Source organism: Gorilla gorilla, chromosome 11 (assembly GCF_029281585.2).
Source record: "Gorilla gorilla gorilla isolate KB3781 chromosome 11, NHGRI_mGorGor1-v2.1_pri, whole genome shotgun sequence".
In the NCBI taxonomy this organism is placed as follows: Eukaryota; Metazoa; Chordata; class Mammalia; order Primates; family Hominidae; genus Gorilla; species Gorilla gorilla.
Window position 1 is genome coordinate 85,409,638 of NC_073235.2, and position 18,933 is coordinate 85,428,570.

Sequence of the window (18,933 nt, forward strand, 5' to 3'; positions counted from 1 at the left end):
AAAACTAATAAGAATAAAGGAGTAGAAAATATAAACCAATGTACAATAACAAAAGAAAGATCAGGAGAGTTTTAAAAACTAATTTCCTACTTATTCATACTCCTCCCTATAATGCTACCACGTCTATTTTTTTGTTTTTTAAAGTATCATATAATAAAAATGACCTTTTCTTTTCCTTTTGGTATACAGCTCCATTTTTTTTTTCTTTGAAATAGAGTTTTGCTCTTGTCGCCCAGACTGTAGTGCAATGGTGCTATCTCAGCTGACTGCAATCTCCATCTCCTGGGTTGAAGCAATTCTCCTACCTCAGCCTCCTGAGTAGCTGGGATTATAAGCATGTGCCACCATGCCTGGCTAATTTTTGTATTTTTAGTAGAGAAAGGGTTTCAACATGTTGGCCAGGCTGGTCTGGAATTCCTGATCTCAAGTGATCTGCCTGCCTTGGCTCCCAATGTGCTGGGATTACAGGCCTGGGCCACCACACCCAGCCCCAAATGTTATCATGTACAGATTTGTGTTACCACTATGTAACACACAGTGATATGTGTCGTATGACACATATGATAGATTTGTATCACCACTATGGTGAACAGTTTCATCACCCTAAAAATCTCCCTCATTGCTTTCCCTTTATAGTCCTGGCAACCACGGATCTGTCCTATAAGGTAATCTTTAATTTTTATTCAATAAGAATTAAATAAGTTTTACAGGATAAAATAGCCTAATAAAGTGATTCTCTAAAGCATTTAAGAGAAAAATGTCAAATATGAAGTATGTTAAACACATGTATGGCTTTAGTTTTCTTCTGGATTATTTTTTGTTTAGGAACATAAACTTGTTCTCTGGCTTTCTCAAATACAAAGAATATTTTATTTGGGATTTCATTTTTTTTTTTAGTGTTGAGAAGGCTTTTAAATTAACCAAGAAGTGTGACTTTAAAATAATTTTTCATTATAACTTTAACAGTTCAAGTAAAAAAAGCAAAAGAAAATAACATTAGATCAAGTATATCTAAAACAGTTATCTGGTTGAACACACTTTAATACTTAAGATTCACTGTGATTTCACAATATACCTCCCACAAAGAATCAATGTCAAGAAGACATTACAATTTTTTTTAAAGTTGTAGGTTCAGGTTTTCATCAATCTTAGCTAATAACAAAAAGAAACAAATTACTGATCACTTAACAACATGGATGAATAAATCTCAAAAACATTATGCTAAGTGAAAGAGGCCAGACACAAATTTAATCTATAGTGACAGAAATAAGATCAGTGGTTGTTTGGCCTGGGGCCAGAGACTGGGGTAGGAGACCAACTACAAAGAGACAGCAAACAATTTTTCAAACTGATGGAACTGTTCTATATCTAGACTGTGGCAATGGTTATATGAATGTATCCATCTGTCAAAATCCAAAATACCATTTGCTTAAATGGTACATTTTATTGTATGTAACTTATACGTATAAAGTTGATTTTTAGAAAGTTAACAGGCTCAGAAGCTAATCCTTTTAGTCTAAATTAATGTAGATTTACTGTATTAAATTTAATGGGTTCAAAACCAAATTGATACTGGTAATATTCATGAACCAGCGACACATAGTAGACTAAGAGTATGGTTAAGAAAAATTGTGAAACAGATAAGCCACACACACACTTATATGATCCTTTGACTGCAAAAATGTTCTAGTTCTCTTCATAAGCTAAAGAGTACTTTTCATAATTTACTACTTGTATTTATGTTACAAATTTTGAGCCAAAGCTAAATACTGAGTATCAAGATCTTCTTATGTTTATAAAAAGTATCACGAGTTACCCACATGATAATCTTTTAAAGAGTGCAGCCATCTGGTCTGGTTTGTCAAAGCTGGTCCTCATTTGTGTTAACACATCAACATTCTCCACCACAAGTTTCTAAAAAAAAGAAAGATCCTTGGTCAGGCACAGACCTCTTTGTGTTAATGAGATAAGAGCATGCTTGGAAATTACAATCTGGCAAGTAGGAAACACAATTCATGAAATCCAGACGCTCTATGCTACATATATTTTTTTGTTGTTTCAATAAAAGAATCTGAAAATTATTTATATAAGCTTAGTGTTTCCCTTCAGTTTACAAATTCAAGAAGGAAGGAGTTCAGGAAAAGCAACAAAGGTAAGTAGTAGGATAAAGAATCATCTTATGCTTACTTAGACGTTGAATGGCATCAATAATAAAAAGTAGACACTAAAATGGACATAGCAACAAATTCCAACTGAAACAAAAGAACTTGCTAAAGTTAAACCTGGCTAAAGGCAGGCTAGAGTATGCCTGTAGACAATGAGTATTACTGGATACATACAATGAAAGGGAGAATGACTTGTTATGGTATGGTACCACTTGATGGGGATTATATAATAGTAATGTTTCCCAACAAAAATTATAAAATGGAAGTATAAACTATCTACTCCTCTTTCACAGACCACTGAGAAAAGGGAAGAGAAAAGAAGGAAGAGATATTTAAGGGAAGGGTGTGAAGGATAACTATTCAAGAAAAGTATAACTCATTGAAGAATGCTCTCCTCAAAAGAAACATTACAAAGTAATTTAAAAATTATAACACAAATGTAATTAATTTCATTCTGTCAGAGATAAGCCTAGACAACAATAAACCGAGTTTCTAAAACAACGAAGAGAGAAGTGAGAGAGACATTCTGCTCTTTGTTGCACTGTTACCTGTGTGGTCTGCTTTCACCACTAAGTTCACCACTATCACACTTCCCAGTTCTTTCATAAGTGAAGTTTATAATTTAATTTCTGATCTCTATATCTCTACAAAGTTCTTGTAAATCAGAATTTTCTTTACTTTTGTTCTCTATAATGGTTCTCAGCCCTTGTACACATCACAATCACCTGTGGTGCTCTTTCCAAATACACATATCCATGCTTCATTCTTGGTTATTTCAATTCAGCAGACCTGGCTGGGAAGGTGCAGCAAGCATATAAAGTGCCATGGTGCTTTTTACAAACGAAAGGTTGATAACATCTGATTTAAGGGAAAAAAACTACACAGAAAATCCATAAAAATAATTTTTTTGAAAACATTAGTATAAGTTTTGTTTAGGTTGCTTGATGTTATTACTTCAGATTGTTTCTTATTATGCTGCTAATCAGAAGTTAAGCTCTAGTCACATTTATTTGCTGAATTTAACTTCTATGGTCTCTGATTAGGCTGCCTGCTCTCTCTGGGCCAAAAAAAACTCTCCAAACTTAAACCTAAAACTGGATTCAATACACACTCAAACTCTATGCCCAAGCCTGATAGTGACCATGCACTTTAAACATAGTATCACATATCAGTGAATCAACACCATCGAATTTAAAATACACCTTATTCTATGTGTCACTAAAAGGAAAAAAAAAAAAAAACAACTACTAACACTATAAGATACATACTATTTCAGAAATATTGATATATGTTTAATAATAAGAGCAATTATAACCATTTGTTAAGCTCTTATACAAGGTAACTTATAATCATATTTACTATAATCCAATTAAGGGAGGTAATATTCCAAGTTTACAGCTGAGGAAACTAAGGTTAGAGAAGTTGGATAACTTGCCCAAAGTTACAGTGATATTCAACAGTTAATTTGGAATTTGAATTCAGGTATGTCTCATTTTAAAATCCATGTTCTTAATCCCTAAAGAAATGGTTCCCCATCTTTTGTGCGCATAAAAATTCTCTAGAGGACTCCTTACAAACACACATTGCTGGGTCCCAGCCCCAAAATTTCTGATTTAGCAGGTCTGAGACAGAGAACAAAAACCTGCATTTTTAACCAGCTCCAAAGTAATGCTTCTTCTACTGGTCTCAGAAGTAAAATTTGTGAACCATTACCCTAAATTATTTGCTGGCTTACTATTTTTGCTCTCTATAAAGTTATTGATTAATCTCACTGACGAATAAACTGAAAGCTGGCAGTAATAATAGGAATTACCAATGAAATGGTTTAGAATAAGTTTAGACAAAGCAAGTGAAATCAATCAAGATTTTTTAAAAAAATGTTTGATATAATTTAGTTGGTATTGTGTTAAAAAGAAAGTGTTAAAATTCTTGGCAAAACTCATATTTAAATTTCCTACTTCATTTGAAAAAATGTCCTTTAGGATCCCATGAAGAACTAGAACTGATCTGTAAAATGCCAAAACAATTCTTTTGGCAGACTGGAAGGAGAAATGGACTCAACGCGCACAACCCCAAATAAAACACCCAAGAATTTTAGTAGAAAAAAAGATGGTTGCTTTCTTCTCCTGAAAGGAATAAACATGTTTCACCATAAGTACACGTACATAGTGTTGATTATGTCTGACACACAATTTATTCACAACCATCAAATATAAAAAAGCTCTACTTCTTTAATTAGCACACAAATTACCCTATAAAACAAAAAGGTCCTCGGCTAAAACAGGAACTAAGATAATTAAGGTCACCTTTAAGATAAAAAGAAAAAGACAGAATCAAATGATACTTAGTTTATATCAGTTTAGATTAAATATTTTAAAAATGGGAATAAAAGCAAAGAAGTGGCCAGGCATGGTGACTCACATCTGTAATCCTAGCACTTTGGGAGGCCAAGGTGGATGGATCACCTGAAGCCAAGAGTTTGAGACCAGCCTGGGCAACACAGCAATATTTCGTCTCTACAAAAAACTTTAAAAGGCTAGGCGCGGTGGCTCACACCTGTAATCTCAGCACTTTGGGAGGCCGAGGTGGGCGGATCACCTGAGGTCAGGAGTTCGAAACTAGCCTGTCCAACATGGTGAAACACCATCTCTACTAAAAATACAAAAATTAGCAAGGCGTGGTGGCAGGCGCCTGTAATCCCAGCTACTCGGGAGGCTGAGGCAGGAGAATCGCCTGAACCCGGGAGGCAGAGGTTGTAGTGAGCTGAGATTGCGCCATTGCACTCCAGCCTGGGTGACAAGAGCGAGACTCTGTCTCAAAAAATAAAAAACAAAAGAAAAGCTTAAAAAAAAGTAGGCACAGTGGTACACGCCTATATTTCTCAGCTACTCAGGAGGGTGGGCCCAGGAGTTGGAGGCTGCAGTGAGCTGTGAACGTGCAACTGCACTCCAGACCAGGTGACAGGGAGACCCTGTCTCTTAAAAAAGAAAGAAAGAAAAAAAAACCAGCAAAGAAATTACAGAATGATCTTTAAAATATTACAATTCCCCCCAAAACACAAAACACTGTATATACTAACTCCAAAAAGACTAAGATGCTATTAGAGATATCACAATGTTCTGCTGAGGAGAGTGTGAACTACAATATTTTCAGAGGGATATTTGGTAATATCAAAAAAAATTAATGTTCATATTCTTTGATCCACTTTTAGAAACGTTTCCTATCAAAATGCTCAAACATGCTGGTGAGGTTGCAGAGAAAAAGAAATGCTTATGCACTGCTGATGGGAATGTAAATTAGTCCAGCCACTGTGAAAAGCAGTTTGCAGATTTCTCAAAGAACTTAAAACAGAATTACTGCTCAACCCAGCAATCTCATTACTGGGTATATACCCAAAGGAATATAAATCATTCTAACATAAAGACCCATGCATGTGTATGTTCACTGCAGCACTATTCACAACAACAACAAAAAGACATGGAATCAACCTAAATGCCCATCGACAACAGACTCAATAAAGAAAATGTGGTACATATGTATCATGAACTACTACACAGTCATAAATAAGAATGAGATCATGTCCTTTGCAGCAACATGGATAGAGCTGGAGACCATTATCCTAAGGGAATTAACACAGAAAGAGAAAACCAAACACCTCACATTTTCACTTAAAAATGGGAGCTAAACATCAAGTACACATGGATAGCGCAGTGGCTCATGCCTGTAATCTCAGCACTTTGGGAGGCTGAGGTGGGTGGATCACGAGGTCAGGAGATCGAGACCATCCTGGCTAACATGGTGAAACCCCGTCTCTACTAAAAAATACGAAAAATTAGCCAGGCGTGGCGGTGGGCGCCTGTAGTCCCGACTACTCAGGAGGCTGAGCCAGGAGAATGGCGTGAACCTGGGAGGCAGAGCTTGCAGTGAGCCGAGATCATGCCACTGCACTCCTAGCCTGGGCGACAGAGCGAGACTCTGTTTACAAAAAAAAAAAAAAAAGGAGCAACACACACCAGGGCCTACTTGAAGGCAGAGGGTGGGAGGAGGTTAAGGGTCAAAACACTACCTATTGGGTACTTATGCTTACTACCTAGGTGACAAAATAATATAATCTGTGTGCCAAACCCATGACATGTCATTCACCCATATAACAAACCTGCACATGCACCCCTGAACGTAAAATAGAAGTTGGAAAGAAAAAAAAAAATGCTCAAACATGTATGTAAACTATGTAGAAGTGCTGGTGAAATGTAGAGAATTTTAAATGTCTAAAACTGCTCCTTTCAGAAATCCACTCAAGTCAGAGGTAAAAAAATAAAGGCATAAACCTACCAAAAAAAAAAAAAAAAGGAAACAGCAGAAAAAACAAGATCAAAGGAGAAAAGTCAACAAATTCCTGGAAGATGGAAACTAGAGCAAAGAATAAGGAGAGGTGAGAAATTTGATTAGCAAGTTCTTATAATGGAGATAAAATGTAGACGCAAGTTAAATCACACCTCAAGAGGGAGGAAAGGAGGAAGGGATCAGAAATTGAAGGCAATGGCACAGAAAGGAAGGCTTGAGGCTGAAAACAAGACAATAATTTAATCATGGCAGCCTGCCAGATATATAAAACCTCCTACCTCCACCCTGCACTAATCTCCAAAAGACTTCCACTCTCCAGCTGAAGGTCATGTGCTTGATGAATTATTTGCAGGAATCATCTGAAGCCTAGGATGAGGATACCTTTCTCCAGAGAAGATCTGTGTTAGCTTCTGCTAAGTACATTGGGGCACTACCAACCTAGGACCACATTAATCCAGGTCCAAGGATTGAGATGCCTTAGATAAAGCATATAACATAAACAGGGCTGCAAATCCTGGGGAGGGGTGACTCATTTCCAGTTCATCCTTACCCTGAAGTTAGACAGTGTCTATGTAAAGAGGGCTGGGGAGAAATTATGCAGACTTCCCATGCCCTACTTTGAGAAGGCTTTACTCTAGGTTTTTGACTACTGACACCCTTGTTCCACAAGGCCACCAGAATTCAGCTTAGTTTTACAAATGTTACTTCTGCTTCAGTACACATGCCTGGGTGAAAAGTGGCTTCCAAAGCTGGGCTTATGTCTCTGATTTCCCAGGTTCTCCTTGGCATCAGCCTAGAAATACTTCACTATCTTTTTAGTTCTTCTTTAAAGAAGATTATTTTATAGATATATATATATATCTCCAGCTTTTAAAGTTGTTCTTTGGAAATAAGGAGGTCTGAATTACCTAGACTACCAATACTGGAAGCAAAAATCTGTAAGTTCTTTTGTTCCTATAATTTCAAAAATTAGGTTATTCTAAGGAAATTTTATAGGACGCTAAAAATTAGAATCATCACTGACAGAATAACTTTTAGAGATTTATTTCAATGAGACAGACTAGTATACAACACACTGAATTTATCTATATGAAACATCATTATGATCTGTAGGATTTCTTATGTAATAAAATACAAGAATACGTATGAAGTATGCCTCTGTACACAGAGGCTGAGAAAACAAAGTCACAAATAAACACCTTCTCAAGTCCTTAATAATACACAAGTAGTTGAATACTAAACAATCTGGATTACATCTTGAGGTTATTAGGAGAGAACTCAAACAAAATCACTATAAAACATTATACAATTCCAGAAAATGGAATCCTTACAATTAACCTTGTTTTGAAGAACTAAATGATGAAGGCACAATATTAAAAATATAAATATTTCATAGGAAGCCTTCTGAAAAACATAATCCTTAAATAAGTCAGGATTTAGTATTTGAGAAGCAAAAAAGTAAAAACAAATACCAAAAAATAATAATTACTACAATATTAAATCATTTATAAAATATGGAAGTTATTATGAAGGTAAAATGAAAAGTCAAGTAAGAAAAGAATCACATAGGAGATTACTAGAAAGCTAACATCAAAAGTTTTCAAGAAAAAATGTTTTAACATCCTTAACCATCTTGGTTAAGGATATTTAAAAAGTCAACATTGTTTACAGTAGTTCCGCATTCCCCTAACTTTAAATTTTAATATCTGAGAGAGAATACAGCCACTCCAAAATATAAGAGAGAAATGTTAAAACATAAGCACCTTCCATTTCTTCTCAAGAATGAGAATATATTTGATAACATTCATACTTACAGACAAGGCTAAAATAGTTAAGTTTATAAAATAATTGTTAAAAGACTAGGATAAAATCTGTACTCAAAAAAAGACCCTAGAATAATGGACAATACCTAACAAGATAAACTTTACTAAGAAAAACTACAAAGCATACACTCAGGTCTAAAAATTTCACAAAATATAAGATGTGGAAAGCCATGGTTTAAGGTTAGCATAAGCAAAAAAAAGAGACAATTCATCTGATTGCAAGTTGATTGTGAAAACAGTATGGCATAGCTACCAAATGTGTTCATGCTATCTTAAACTGTGTCAGTAAGTACAGTATCCAGAATAGATAAATGTACTCTCACTCATCACACCTTATCTGAAACTCATTCTTGGTTCAGGGCACTATTCTCTAAGAGTGACAACAAAAAAAAACAGAGTTTGTACAGAGGAAGGAGTGAGAAAGATGGCAAAGAGACTGAATATGAATATATTCCACACGAGGAAGAGAAAGATGATACATGAAGGGAAGCAGTTTTTAAATACGCGAACGGTGATCTCGTCAAAGGCAATCCCTGCCTCTTGATGTAGAATAAGGACCAATAAAAAATTACTACTTAGATACTAAATCAACATAAACTAGAGATGTACAGTAATTGATAAGATGGCCTCATTTTCAAAAAGACCAGATAATACACCTAGAAAAATGCAACATGTGCTCCTTCATCAGATAAGAGTAGGTTAGATGACTACTGAGATCCCTCTCAGTTCTACAGACAGTGTAGCATGGTACTAGCATAATCTGTGGTGCTAGACAGACTGAGTTCAAATTTCAGTTTCACCACTTACTAAAATGTGAGCGTGCATAAGTTATTTAATCCTTCTTGGCCTCACTTTCCTAATTTGTAAAATAAGGAAAACACCTCTTTTAAAGATGTAAAGGAGTTAATAAGATAAGTGAAGATCTTAGAAAAGTCCTTGAATAAAACAGAGTTAAGAAAGCTGGGGCCAGGCACAGTGGCTCGTGCCTGTAATCCCAGCACTTTGAGGCTGAGGTGGGTGGACCATTTGAGCCCAGGAGTTAGAGACCAGCTTGGGCAATATGGCGAAACCCTGTCTCTACAAAAAATTAGCCGTACTTGCTGGCACATGCCTGTAGTCCCAGCTACTCAGGAGGCTGAGGTGACAGAATCGCCTGAGCCCAGGGGGGCCAAGCTAGCAGTGAGTCATGATCACACCACTGCACTCCAGCCTGGGTGACACAACAAGACTCTGTCTCCAACAAATAAACAAAGCTAGCTATTTTTATTTTTGCATCCAAGAAATATTTACTAAGTGCCTACTATGTGTTAGGTCTGCAGCAAGGTTTTAACAGAATTTAGAACTGCATTTATACTCTAGTGAGAGTGACATAAACAAATACACTGCATGAGAGGTCACAATTAAGATACACATACAGCTGAATGAAGAGAATAAAAAGTGATGTTTGCTATTTTAGAAAGCTTGGTCAGGAAGGACATTCTGATATGGTGACATTTGAAAAATACATGAATGTCACGAACAGGCAAGTTATGACCATGTCTTAGTGAAGGGTAGTTTGAAATGACACAACAGCAATCAGGCCAGCCATGCTGGAAAAGTGGAGGAGGAAGGAAAAGCAGAAGGCCAGATCCTTGCAGTATTAAGGAACTGTTCATATAAATGAATTCAGAGACTCAAAATAGGCTAATTTTTATTACCATACCATGATACTGCATCCATCGAATTAAATAAGAAAAAAGCAAAAAATAATACAGATAATTCTAGAAGTGCCTAGTTTATTCAGTCTGAAATAAAAAATAGCTGGCTAAAGTAAAATTTCAGAGCCATAATTCTTCTATGATCTCATACTGAAGGAACACAAGAAAAAAAAATTGGAGATGAGAAATTTGTTATTTGAGAACAGTAGGATAGAAAAAAATTATGTATTTACAGGAGAATTAGTCTAATAAATAAGAATGATACTGCTTGTAAAGAACCAAGACTAGCATTTCAATGTTTGTATATTTACAACCATATAAAGTTTACAAACTTTATATTTTAAGGCATCTAAAAGTTGACTTTTATACAATAATTGCAGAAAACTTTAAAAATAACAATGAGAGGAAAATGATATGATGAATACTAAAATAACAGACATTATGCTGAGTACCTAAAAGCTTGACATGTATAATCTCATAAAATTCTCTCAAAGTAAAAGCTTAAACATTTGTCTGAAATCAAAGCTTGTAAGTGACAGGTCTGAAATTCAGGAAAGTCTCACTTGAAAGCCTGAGTTTTTTCTTTTTTTTGAGACAGAGTCTCACTCTGTCATGCAGGCTTGAGTGCAGTGGTGTGATCTCAGCTTACTGCAACCTCCGCTTCCCGGGAGGAAGCGGATTCTCCTGCCTCAGCCTCCCTAGTAGCTGGGATTACAAGTGCCCACCACCACACCCAGCTAATTTTTGTATTTTCAGTAGAGGGGGGATTTCACCATGTTGGCCAGGCTGGTCTTGAACTCCTAACCTCAGGCAATCCGCCCACCTCGGCCTCCCAAAGTGCTGGATTACAGGCATGAGCCACCACGCCTGGCTGAAAGCTTGAGTTCTTAACCAATGGGTAATATTGCCTCTCCTTAAATCTTTGATTATACTAAGCTTTTAGTCACACTGACTCTTGCTATTTATTCACTCAGCAAAATACTATTAAGTTTGTAGAAATTAACTTGTTCTACATATTTGCTCAATTTTCAGTAAATCAGATTAACCACATTTAGAACTCTATGTGCTACATCTGAACTGTAAGCTACTTACCAGTACCGTCTATCATTTTCTTAAGAAACTAAAAATTGGCCAGGCACGGTGGCTCATGCCTGTAATCCCAGCACTTTGGGAGGCCGAGGTGGGCGGATCTCTTGAGGTCAGGAGTTCAAGACCAGCCTGGCCAACACGGTGAAACACTGTCTCTACTAAAAATACAAAAATAAGCCAGGCTTGGTGGTGCGTGCCTGTGGTCCCAGCTACTTCGGAGGTGGAAGTTGCAGTGAGTTGAGATTGTGCCACTGTACTGCAGCCTGGGCAACACAGTGAGACTCCATCTCAAAAAAAAAACTAAAATATCAAGACTCAAGTAACCACCAAAAAGCTTTTACAAAGAAAATGTTTATTTTAAAACATAACTTCTCTATTCTGCTTGTAAGTTCAAAAGTTTTGGTGGCCCAAGTTCAAATTCTTTCAAAAACTACATAGTTATTATATATACAGATTCGTTTAATATAAATCACCTTAGCTCTAGGATATTTCTAAAAGGCTAAAAAAAGGTATTTAAAATGTTGTTGCTTCAGTTCCTTTACATCTTTACTGAAACATTAAGCATTCTAAAGGCATTTTTCATTCAACTTAGAGGGCATAAGATAATTTAAAAGATTACCTAAGAAAAAGCAATAAGCCCAATAAGTTTTGTATTATAATCTATGGAAAGCAAATACATTCAAACCGCAAGTGTGAACAAATTTTTAACTTTGGCTGGAATTTTGAAGCTGGTATTTCAAAGAAAACATCATGATTCAATACTATGAAGGCTTGACCACAAGCCAAAGACCCTGAGGTTCTGTCCCGTTTACCAAGTCAATTCACCTATTTTGGCTTTCCATTTTCTCACCTACAAAATAGAGAAAACTAAACTAAGATGCCATAAAAAGGCCTTGCTAGCTATTTAATTTTCATTTTCATATTAGTACTTTCATGTTGGATTAAAATAATTAACATTGTAGGCTTGTTGCTCATATCCCTGAAATGTTTTTCAGGAATTAATGCTTAAAAGCTAAAATTAATAAAGACTATATTACCTTAAGTTCAGCAACTTGTGATGAAATATGCCACATAAGGCTTTCACTTAGAAACTTCATACCATATGGGCCTAGTAGTTCTGATAATGACCTCATTTCTGAAAGAAAACGTACTTAATTTTATACTTTCGACCGAGCAAATACTTTAAGAAAATGAACATTAACACAATACAACATCTCATTATAAAAACTAATGTAAAATCCTGATAGAAGTCTCTAGAGTGAAAGAGAGAATACAAAATGCAAAAGTAATTCTAAGATACAATATGCAGTTATGCATATAATTGAATGAAATAGTCACAACAGAATCAAAAGTCAAAAGAATCAAGACACTAGCAAAAGAATTAAGTGTTCTTCATTCTCTAAACTGTGGTATAGTACTATTCACCTGATATGTCAGAATATTCCTCTGCATTGAATGTTAATTCATTTTCTGTAGGTAAGTTCACAAATGCTTTCATTGCAGGAAAATATGCTATATGGCCATTGCTGACTTGTCGTAACAAAGTTTCCAAATACCTAAGGAGAAACATAAACTTATAACCGGAAGAAACTGCTTAATTCAGAATGTATCATGATATACATTCCTGCATATAATTTTAAGTTGACTGATAATATGAATAAGTACTTATTCACAAAAAAATTAATTTTCCTAAGTACTTCATTACAAACTTTCCGCTACTACAAATTTCTAAATGCATTCCTTACCAATTTGTGTATAGACTTGTAATGGTTGGCTCTCCATGACTGTCTAAGTGTTGTGTTTGTTGAAGAAGCACATTATTAAATACTCTTGTAATATCAATCTGCACATAGTTTTCTATTGACTGGAGTACGGTCATGTATGCTCTTACACTTGTTAGAAGTTCTGAAGGTTTTGCAATTTCCTGTGTGGCTTGATTATACATAGTCATCCCAACAATTGACCTGGGAAGAAGGGATAGAAGAATAAGAAAAGCCTCTGACTTTTCCATTCATGTAAAATAAAGCACTCAACCTACTGTTATCTAATATTAAACAAGCAATAAAATTAACTTTAAAAATAATTTATTACAAAGCTGTAAAATTACTGCCATTATCTTCCCAGGAAACAACGTAAAAAAAGAATGAAGGCCGGGCATGGTGGTTCACGCCTATTGTAATCCCAGGATTTTGGGAGGACGAGGCGGGCAGATCACTTGAAGTCAGGAGTTCGAGACCATCCTGGCCAACATGGTGAATCCTTGTCTCCACTAAAAATACAAAAATTAGCTGGGCCTGGCACATGCCTGTAATCCTGGCTACTTGGGAGGTTGAGACAGAAGAATCGCTTGAACCCAGCAGGCAGAGGTTGCAGTGAGCTGAGATTGCACCACTGCACTCCAGCCTGGGCAACAGAGTGAGACTGTCTTAAAAAAAAAGAAAAAAAAAAAAAAGAAAAAAGAAAACTTAAAAACTACAACGAAATGTGAATAAAATGATTAAAAACATTCTAAGAATACCAGTAACAAAAGTGATTTAAGTATAAAGAGGGTTTTACAAATTGCTTTAACATGGTAAGTTGTTTGTAGCAAGGACAGTGAACTATTTAGTCTACAGCTTGAATTTATTTGACACTGTTAGGTGCCAGTAGTTTTTGAGGCTTTATATAAATTACCCACAATCCTCACATTTAATAAACACCTACAATGTACTTATCACTATATCTCCCAGAGGAAAAAAATAAAGCTCAGGACTCACATAAATTGATAAGGTTTTGTTGGGAAGTGGTTATGACTAGGATTTGACTGCAGATCTGCCTGACTTAGTGCTGCCTCTAAACAAACTGTATGACAGTCAAACAAAATAAGGCAACAAACAACTTTATTTTCTTTAATCACTCATAGCATATAAAACACAGTTCTGTTTATATCTCAAGAAACTGTATAAGACTAAAAAGGAAACACAAATTTTGAAAATACTTCCCTAAATGATCTTATCCTACACTGGCCACCCCTATTTCACTTTCTTTAAAACTCCCTGAGCATTAGATCTGTAAAGATCTTAGACTTGTATTTGTAAGGATGAATCCTTAAAAGACAACCGACAAATCCCATCACTAGAAACAGGCCAAGAAGAGCCAACTCAAGACGAAAACTGCTATCCTAGTGTATAATCCCTAAGTCCTAAGACTGTGCTCAGTTGATTGACAAAAACCAACCCACTAATATTCACAAGCTATCTGGCTGGCCAATATGGCGAAACCCCGTCTCTACTAAAAATACAAAAATTAGCCAGGCACGGTGGCACACGCCTGTAGTCCCAGCTACTCGGGAGGCTGAGGCAGGAGAATTGCTTGAACTCGGGAGATGGAGGTTGCAGTGAGCCGAGATTGTGCCACTGCACTCCAGCCTGGACGAAAGAACAAAACTCCGTCTCAAAATAAATAAATAAAATAAAAAATCTTTCCAAGGTAAATAAGCTGTTCCCCTTGCCTTGATCCTAATCACTAAGTAGATGTTTGGTTAAAAAAAAAATTGCTTCTCTGTGGATTAACAAAGCAGACTGTTTACAAGGAAAACAAGGGAGCTGTACACTGAACTCTCCCTTCCACCCACCAATCTCCCACCTCTAACCCACTTGAGAATAATAAACACCACAAGGCACAATGTCCCTTTGGTCTAAGTACTAGGGCATTCTGGGTTTTACTGTCAGGATGCCTGACTTACTAAGGAGAACAAAAGACAGTTCATCACCAGACTCTTCTCAAGTCAACTGATAATTTAACACTCAACTTAGTGCCAATTTATATACTGTCATATTCTGTTCTCTAATTCTTTTAGTCATCTCACCAGCTACAGTTCTATCTTTATCTCATTATTACCTAGAGTACTTAACACAATGTTAAGCATATAGTGCAAATACAAACACCACCTGTTAATGACTACAGAAACTTTGAAAACCTTTTGGCAAAATTTTGTTTTATAAATTGCTTCAAGGCTTTGAAGAAAAAAATTGTCAAATAAATAAAAATTTTCATGAATAAATATTAATAAATATGTAACTTCAGAAAAAGGTTAAAACAATATAAAGTTGAAAGGTTTCTGACTTATCAATGCACTATTTCATATACATACATAAAATATATATTCATATATAACAGGAAATTCTAATTAGAATTGAGAATTCAAGAATCTAGAATTCTACTGGCTTATTTAACAGCAACATGTGAATTCAGAAAACATGTAAGGGTTCATCTAGTCCTCAGGTCTTCAAACATTTTACTGTGACCTACTGCATGACACGCATCTTAACACTGCAAGTCAATACACATGCATATATGTAACTGAAACATTTCACGAAGCAATATATATATTTAATGCACACAGTGTACTGGGTTTTTTTTCCTATTTTTTCTTCCTCTTGTCCTTTCTTTCAATCCCACTTCTTTCTCTAAACTTTGACTACAACCTAATAAACTGATTTCATGAACCTACTAGGTTGCCACCTGCAAGACGAAATACGTTATTTGCTCCAATATTCTCACTTTGTATATAAGGAAGCTATGACTCAGAGATATGAACTGGTTTGCCTGGTGTTACCAGTTAATACTAATAGGTATGAGAAAAGAATCTGGGTATCTTAAGTAATTTTCAGTTCACTATTCTTTGCATTTCCCAGTTCATTATTCTTGAGACAGAGTCTTGCTCTGTCACCCAGGCTGGAGTGCAGTGGCATGATCTTGGCTCACTGCAAGTCTGTCTCCCGGGTTCACGCCATTCTCTTGCCTCAGCCTCCCGAGTAGCTGGGACTACAGGTGCCCGCCACCACACCCAGCTAATTTTTTGTATTTTTAGTAGAGACGGGGTTTCACTGTGTTAGCCAGGATGGTCTCGATCTCCTGACCTCGTGATCTGCCCACCTCGGCCTCCCAAAGTGCTGGGATTATAGGCGTGAGCCACCAGGCCCGGCCCGGTTCATTATTCTTAACACTAATCCAGTTCTACTAATGCTTTTCCTTATAAAACACTGTATAATTAAATAACAAACTCATTACTGAGTCAACAAACAAAAACAGTCAATATTCTTTCTTACTTGGTAAAGCGTATTTCCAGATGAGAAGTCAAATATTCTCGTGGGGTAAAGGTATGTTCCCATACCACCATGTTTGGTACATAATTTATAGAGAAGCATAACTCAGAAAGTGCAGTGTGCAATTTATCAAGGCTGAAAAAAATTAATAAACAATTAAAATGTTCAACATGTCATCATAGGCAATACAAAATTAATTTTATAAATATATCAACCTTATTTGGAGATAATGCTTAGAGAATTCGACTTTTTAATCTCCTAAACTGAGAAAGTTCAAAATCTTTAAGGTTATAATTAACACATAAGAGCAATATTCTAAAGATGGCGTCATTTGTTTCTACCTTTAGGTAGTAATGAATATACTGACTTAATATACAAAGGTAGAGCTTATTCTGCACTCATAAAGATAACCACGTTCAATTCCGGAAGTACTTTCTGTTATGAGAGAAGGAAAGTTGTCTATAAAAGGGCAATGGCTTGCTCAATTTAGCAAGAAAGTAGGAACTATACTTTAAACAAAAAATATTTACCGAATTATTACCCACCTACACCTCCCCTCCAAACAACGAAGCAAGCAAAGATCCCTGAATGCTACCTGGTCTGTTATTTCTGTTTTATAATAATGACATTGGGTATGTTCTAATATATCACAAACATGCCAAAATAAAGTCTCCACTATCTAACTTCAAATAAATTAAAAATTACAGATTGCTTATAATGTACCACACAAAATTTTTTAAACATATAATTGGCCTTCAGTACTTAGTATAAAAAGACAAATATCAACTATTACATATATTTTCTTCTAAAGGCCAAAATCTGTATTTTGAGATGAAATAAGCAACTAACAAGTTAATTAAGCTCAGAAATATTTTTTAAAATGGCTGGAAAATGAAGAATATACAATTATTAGCATTTCCTCAGTACTGTCATAGAAAAAAATGAAATAAATATTTTACCTGGAGCAAAAAGGTATAATATAAGTGGACACTTACTTGGTCACAACCAGCCTGTTTTTCCTCATGCTCTCAACACCTGGTTTCTCCCTTTCAGGTTCCCCTTTCTTACCAGTCTGCTTTTTTGATTTCTTATTCACTGCTTGACTGATAGTTTTGGCACAATGCTTGGGCAGCAACTAAATTTAGAAAAGAATGAAATCTTACATTACACCAATTACTCTGAAAGCATACTAACTATTCAAGCAAACATTAGCTGAATCCAGGCTATGTTGCAAATATCACAACAATATTAAAATACAGAAATATAAGTGAGATACAGAGCTTACTTAGCTAGCTTGGGTAATGCACATAGCTTGGTGAAAACAGAAACGGGTAAATCTTGTGTGAAGAAACACGTCATAGAGTAATTCATAGATGCTTATTTACATTACTATTAAAAAGACAAGTAAAAACATACCAGGCAAGCAAGGAATGAAAAAGGATATTTCACTGGAAGGATTAAGTGGCCTTTGGAAAAAAACTGTGTAAAGATACGATGGTTCAGAGCTGTAGTTAGAACTACTATGTGGTGGAGCATAATGTGTAAGGTAAAGTACAGAGGTTTCAACTATTAGGAAGGGCCTTGAATGCCAAGCTAGAGGTTGGATTGTAAACTGCAGGCAAAAAGACAGCGACAATTTTTTAAAATAGCCACAGCATGAGGAGACATTTTCTTTTCTTTTCTTTTTTTTTGAGATGGAGTTTCACTCTTGTTGCCCAGGCTGGAGTGCAATGGCACAATCTCAGCTCACTGCAACCTCTACCTCCTGGGTTCTCCTGCCTCAGCCTCCTGAGCTGCTGGGACTACAGGCGACTGCCACCACACCCAGCTAATTTTATTTGTATATTTTTAGTAGAGATGGGGTTTCGCCATGTTGGCCAGGCTGGTCTCGAATTCCTGACCTCAGGAGATCCTCCTGCCTCGGCCTCCCAAAGTGCTGGGATTACAAGCGTGAGCCACCATGCCTGGCCATGAAGAGGTATTTTCTAAGGATAACTCTGATATTGGCAGAAGAAAACACTGAAAAAGGAAAATTGTAACAGAGCTGCTAGAAATAGTTCAGACAAGGCATGAAAAAGGGATACGAAATAGGCAAGTGTAATAAAAAAAATTTTAATGGGCAGATCTGAGACAGACTTCTGAGATAAAATTGAAAGGATTCAGTAACTTAGATGTGTGAGAGAAGCAGGAATCAAGTATGACAGAGAGGTTTCTACCTAACACATTGTTAAGACCAATAATTAAAAAAAAAAAAAACCACACAGGTACAAATGAGAAATAATTGATTTCACTTGACAGGTAACAAAGCAGGCAAATGAGAAATAAGAAATAACATTTTAGGTAGAAGGAGAGCTTCACTGTACATTACAGTAGCCACACGTGAAATGTGCCCCGTCCAAATTCAGCTGTGTTATAAGATAAACACCAGATTTCAAAGATTTAGTATAAAAACTATACAATATTTCATTCATATGATTACATGCTAACATAATAACATTTTGGGGTATATCGGGTTGAATCAATGTTTTTAAAATTAGCTTTACCTGTTTCTTTCTAAGTTTTGTGTATGGCTACTACAAAATTTTAAATTACATATGTGGTTTGCATAGTATCTCCATTGGACAGTGCTGGGCCAAGGAAAGTTATTTAGTCCTTATACCTAGATAGTAACTAAAGCCATGGGATTGGTATTTGGGGAAAAAAATGCATAAGAAATTACACTGCATTT

At 35.9% G+C, this 18,933-nt stretch overlaps 1 protein-coding gene across 2 annotated transcripts in view; it reads right to left on the minus strand.

The window, feature by feature from the left end:
- Positions 1-18,933, minus strand: part of NCKAP1 (NCK associated protein 1) — a 113,257-nt gene that overhangs the window by 15,276 nt on the left and 79,048 nt on the right. For both annotated transcript variants that reach the window (XM_004032918.5, XM_004032919.5), the window contains 6 exons: positions 17,201-17,340; positions 16,209-16,340; positions 12,864-13,082; positions 12,544-12,674; positions 12,156-12,253; positions 1,821-1,914 (listed from right to left, as the gene is read on the minus strand). In XM_004032918.5, the coding sequence (XP_004032966.1) occupies positions 1,821-1,914; positions 12,156-12,253; positions 12,544-12,674; positions 12,864-13,082; positions 16,209-16,340; positions 17,201-17,340 (814 nt within the window). The remainder of the gene's footprint in view (positions 1-1,820; positions 1,915-12,155; positions 12,254-12,543; positions 12,675-12,863; positions 13,083-16,208; positions 16,341-17,200; positions 17,341-18,933) is intronic.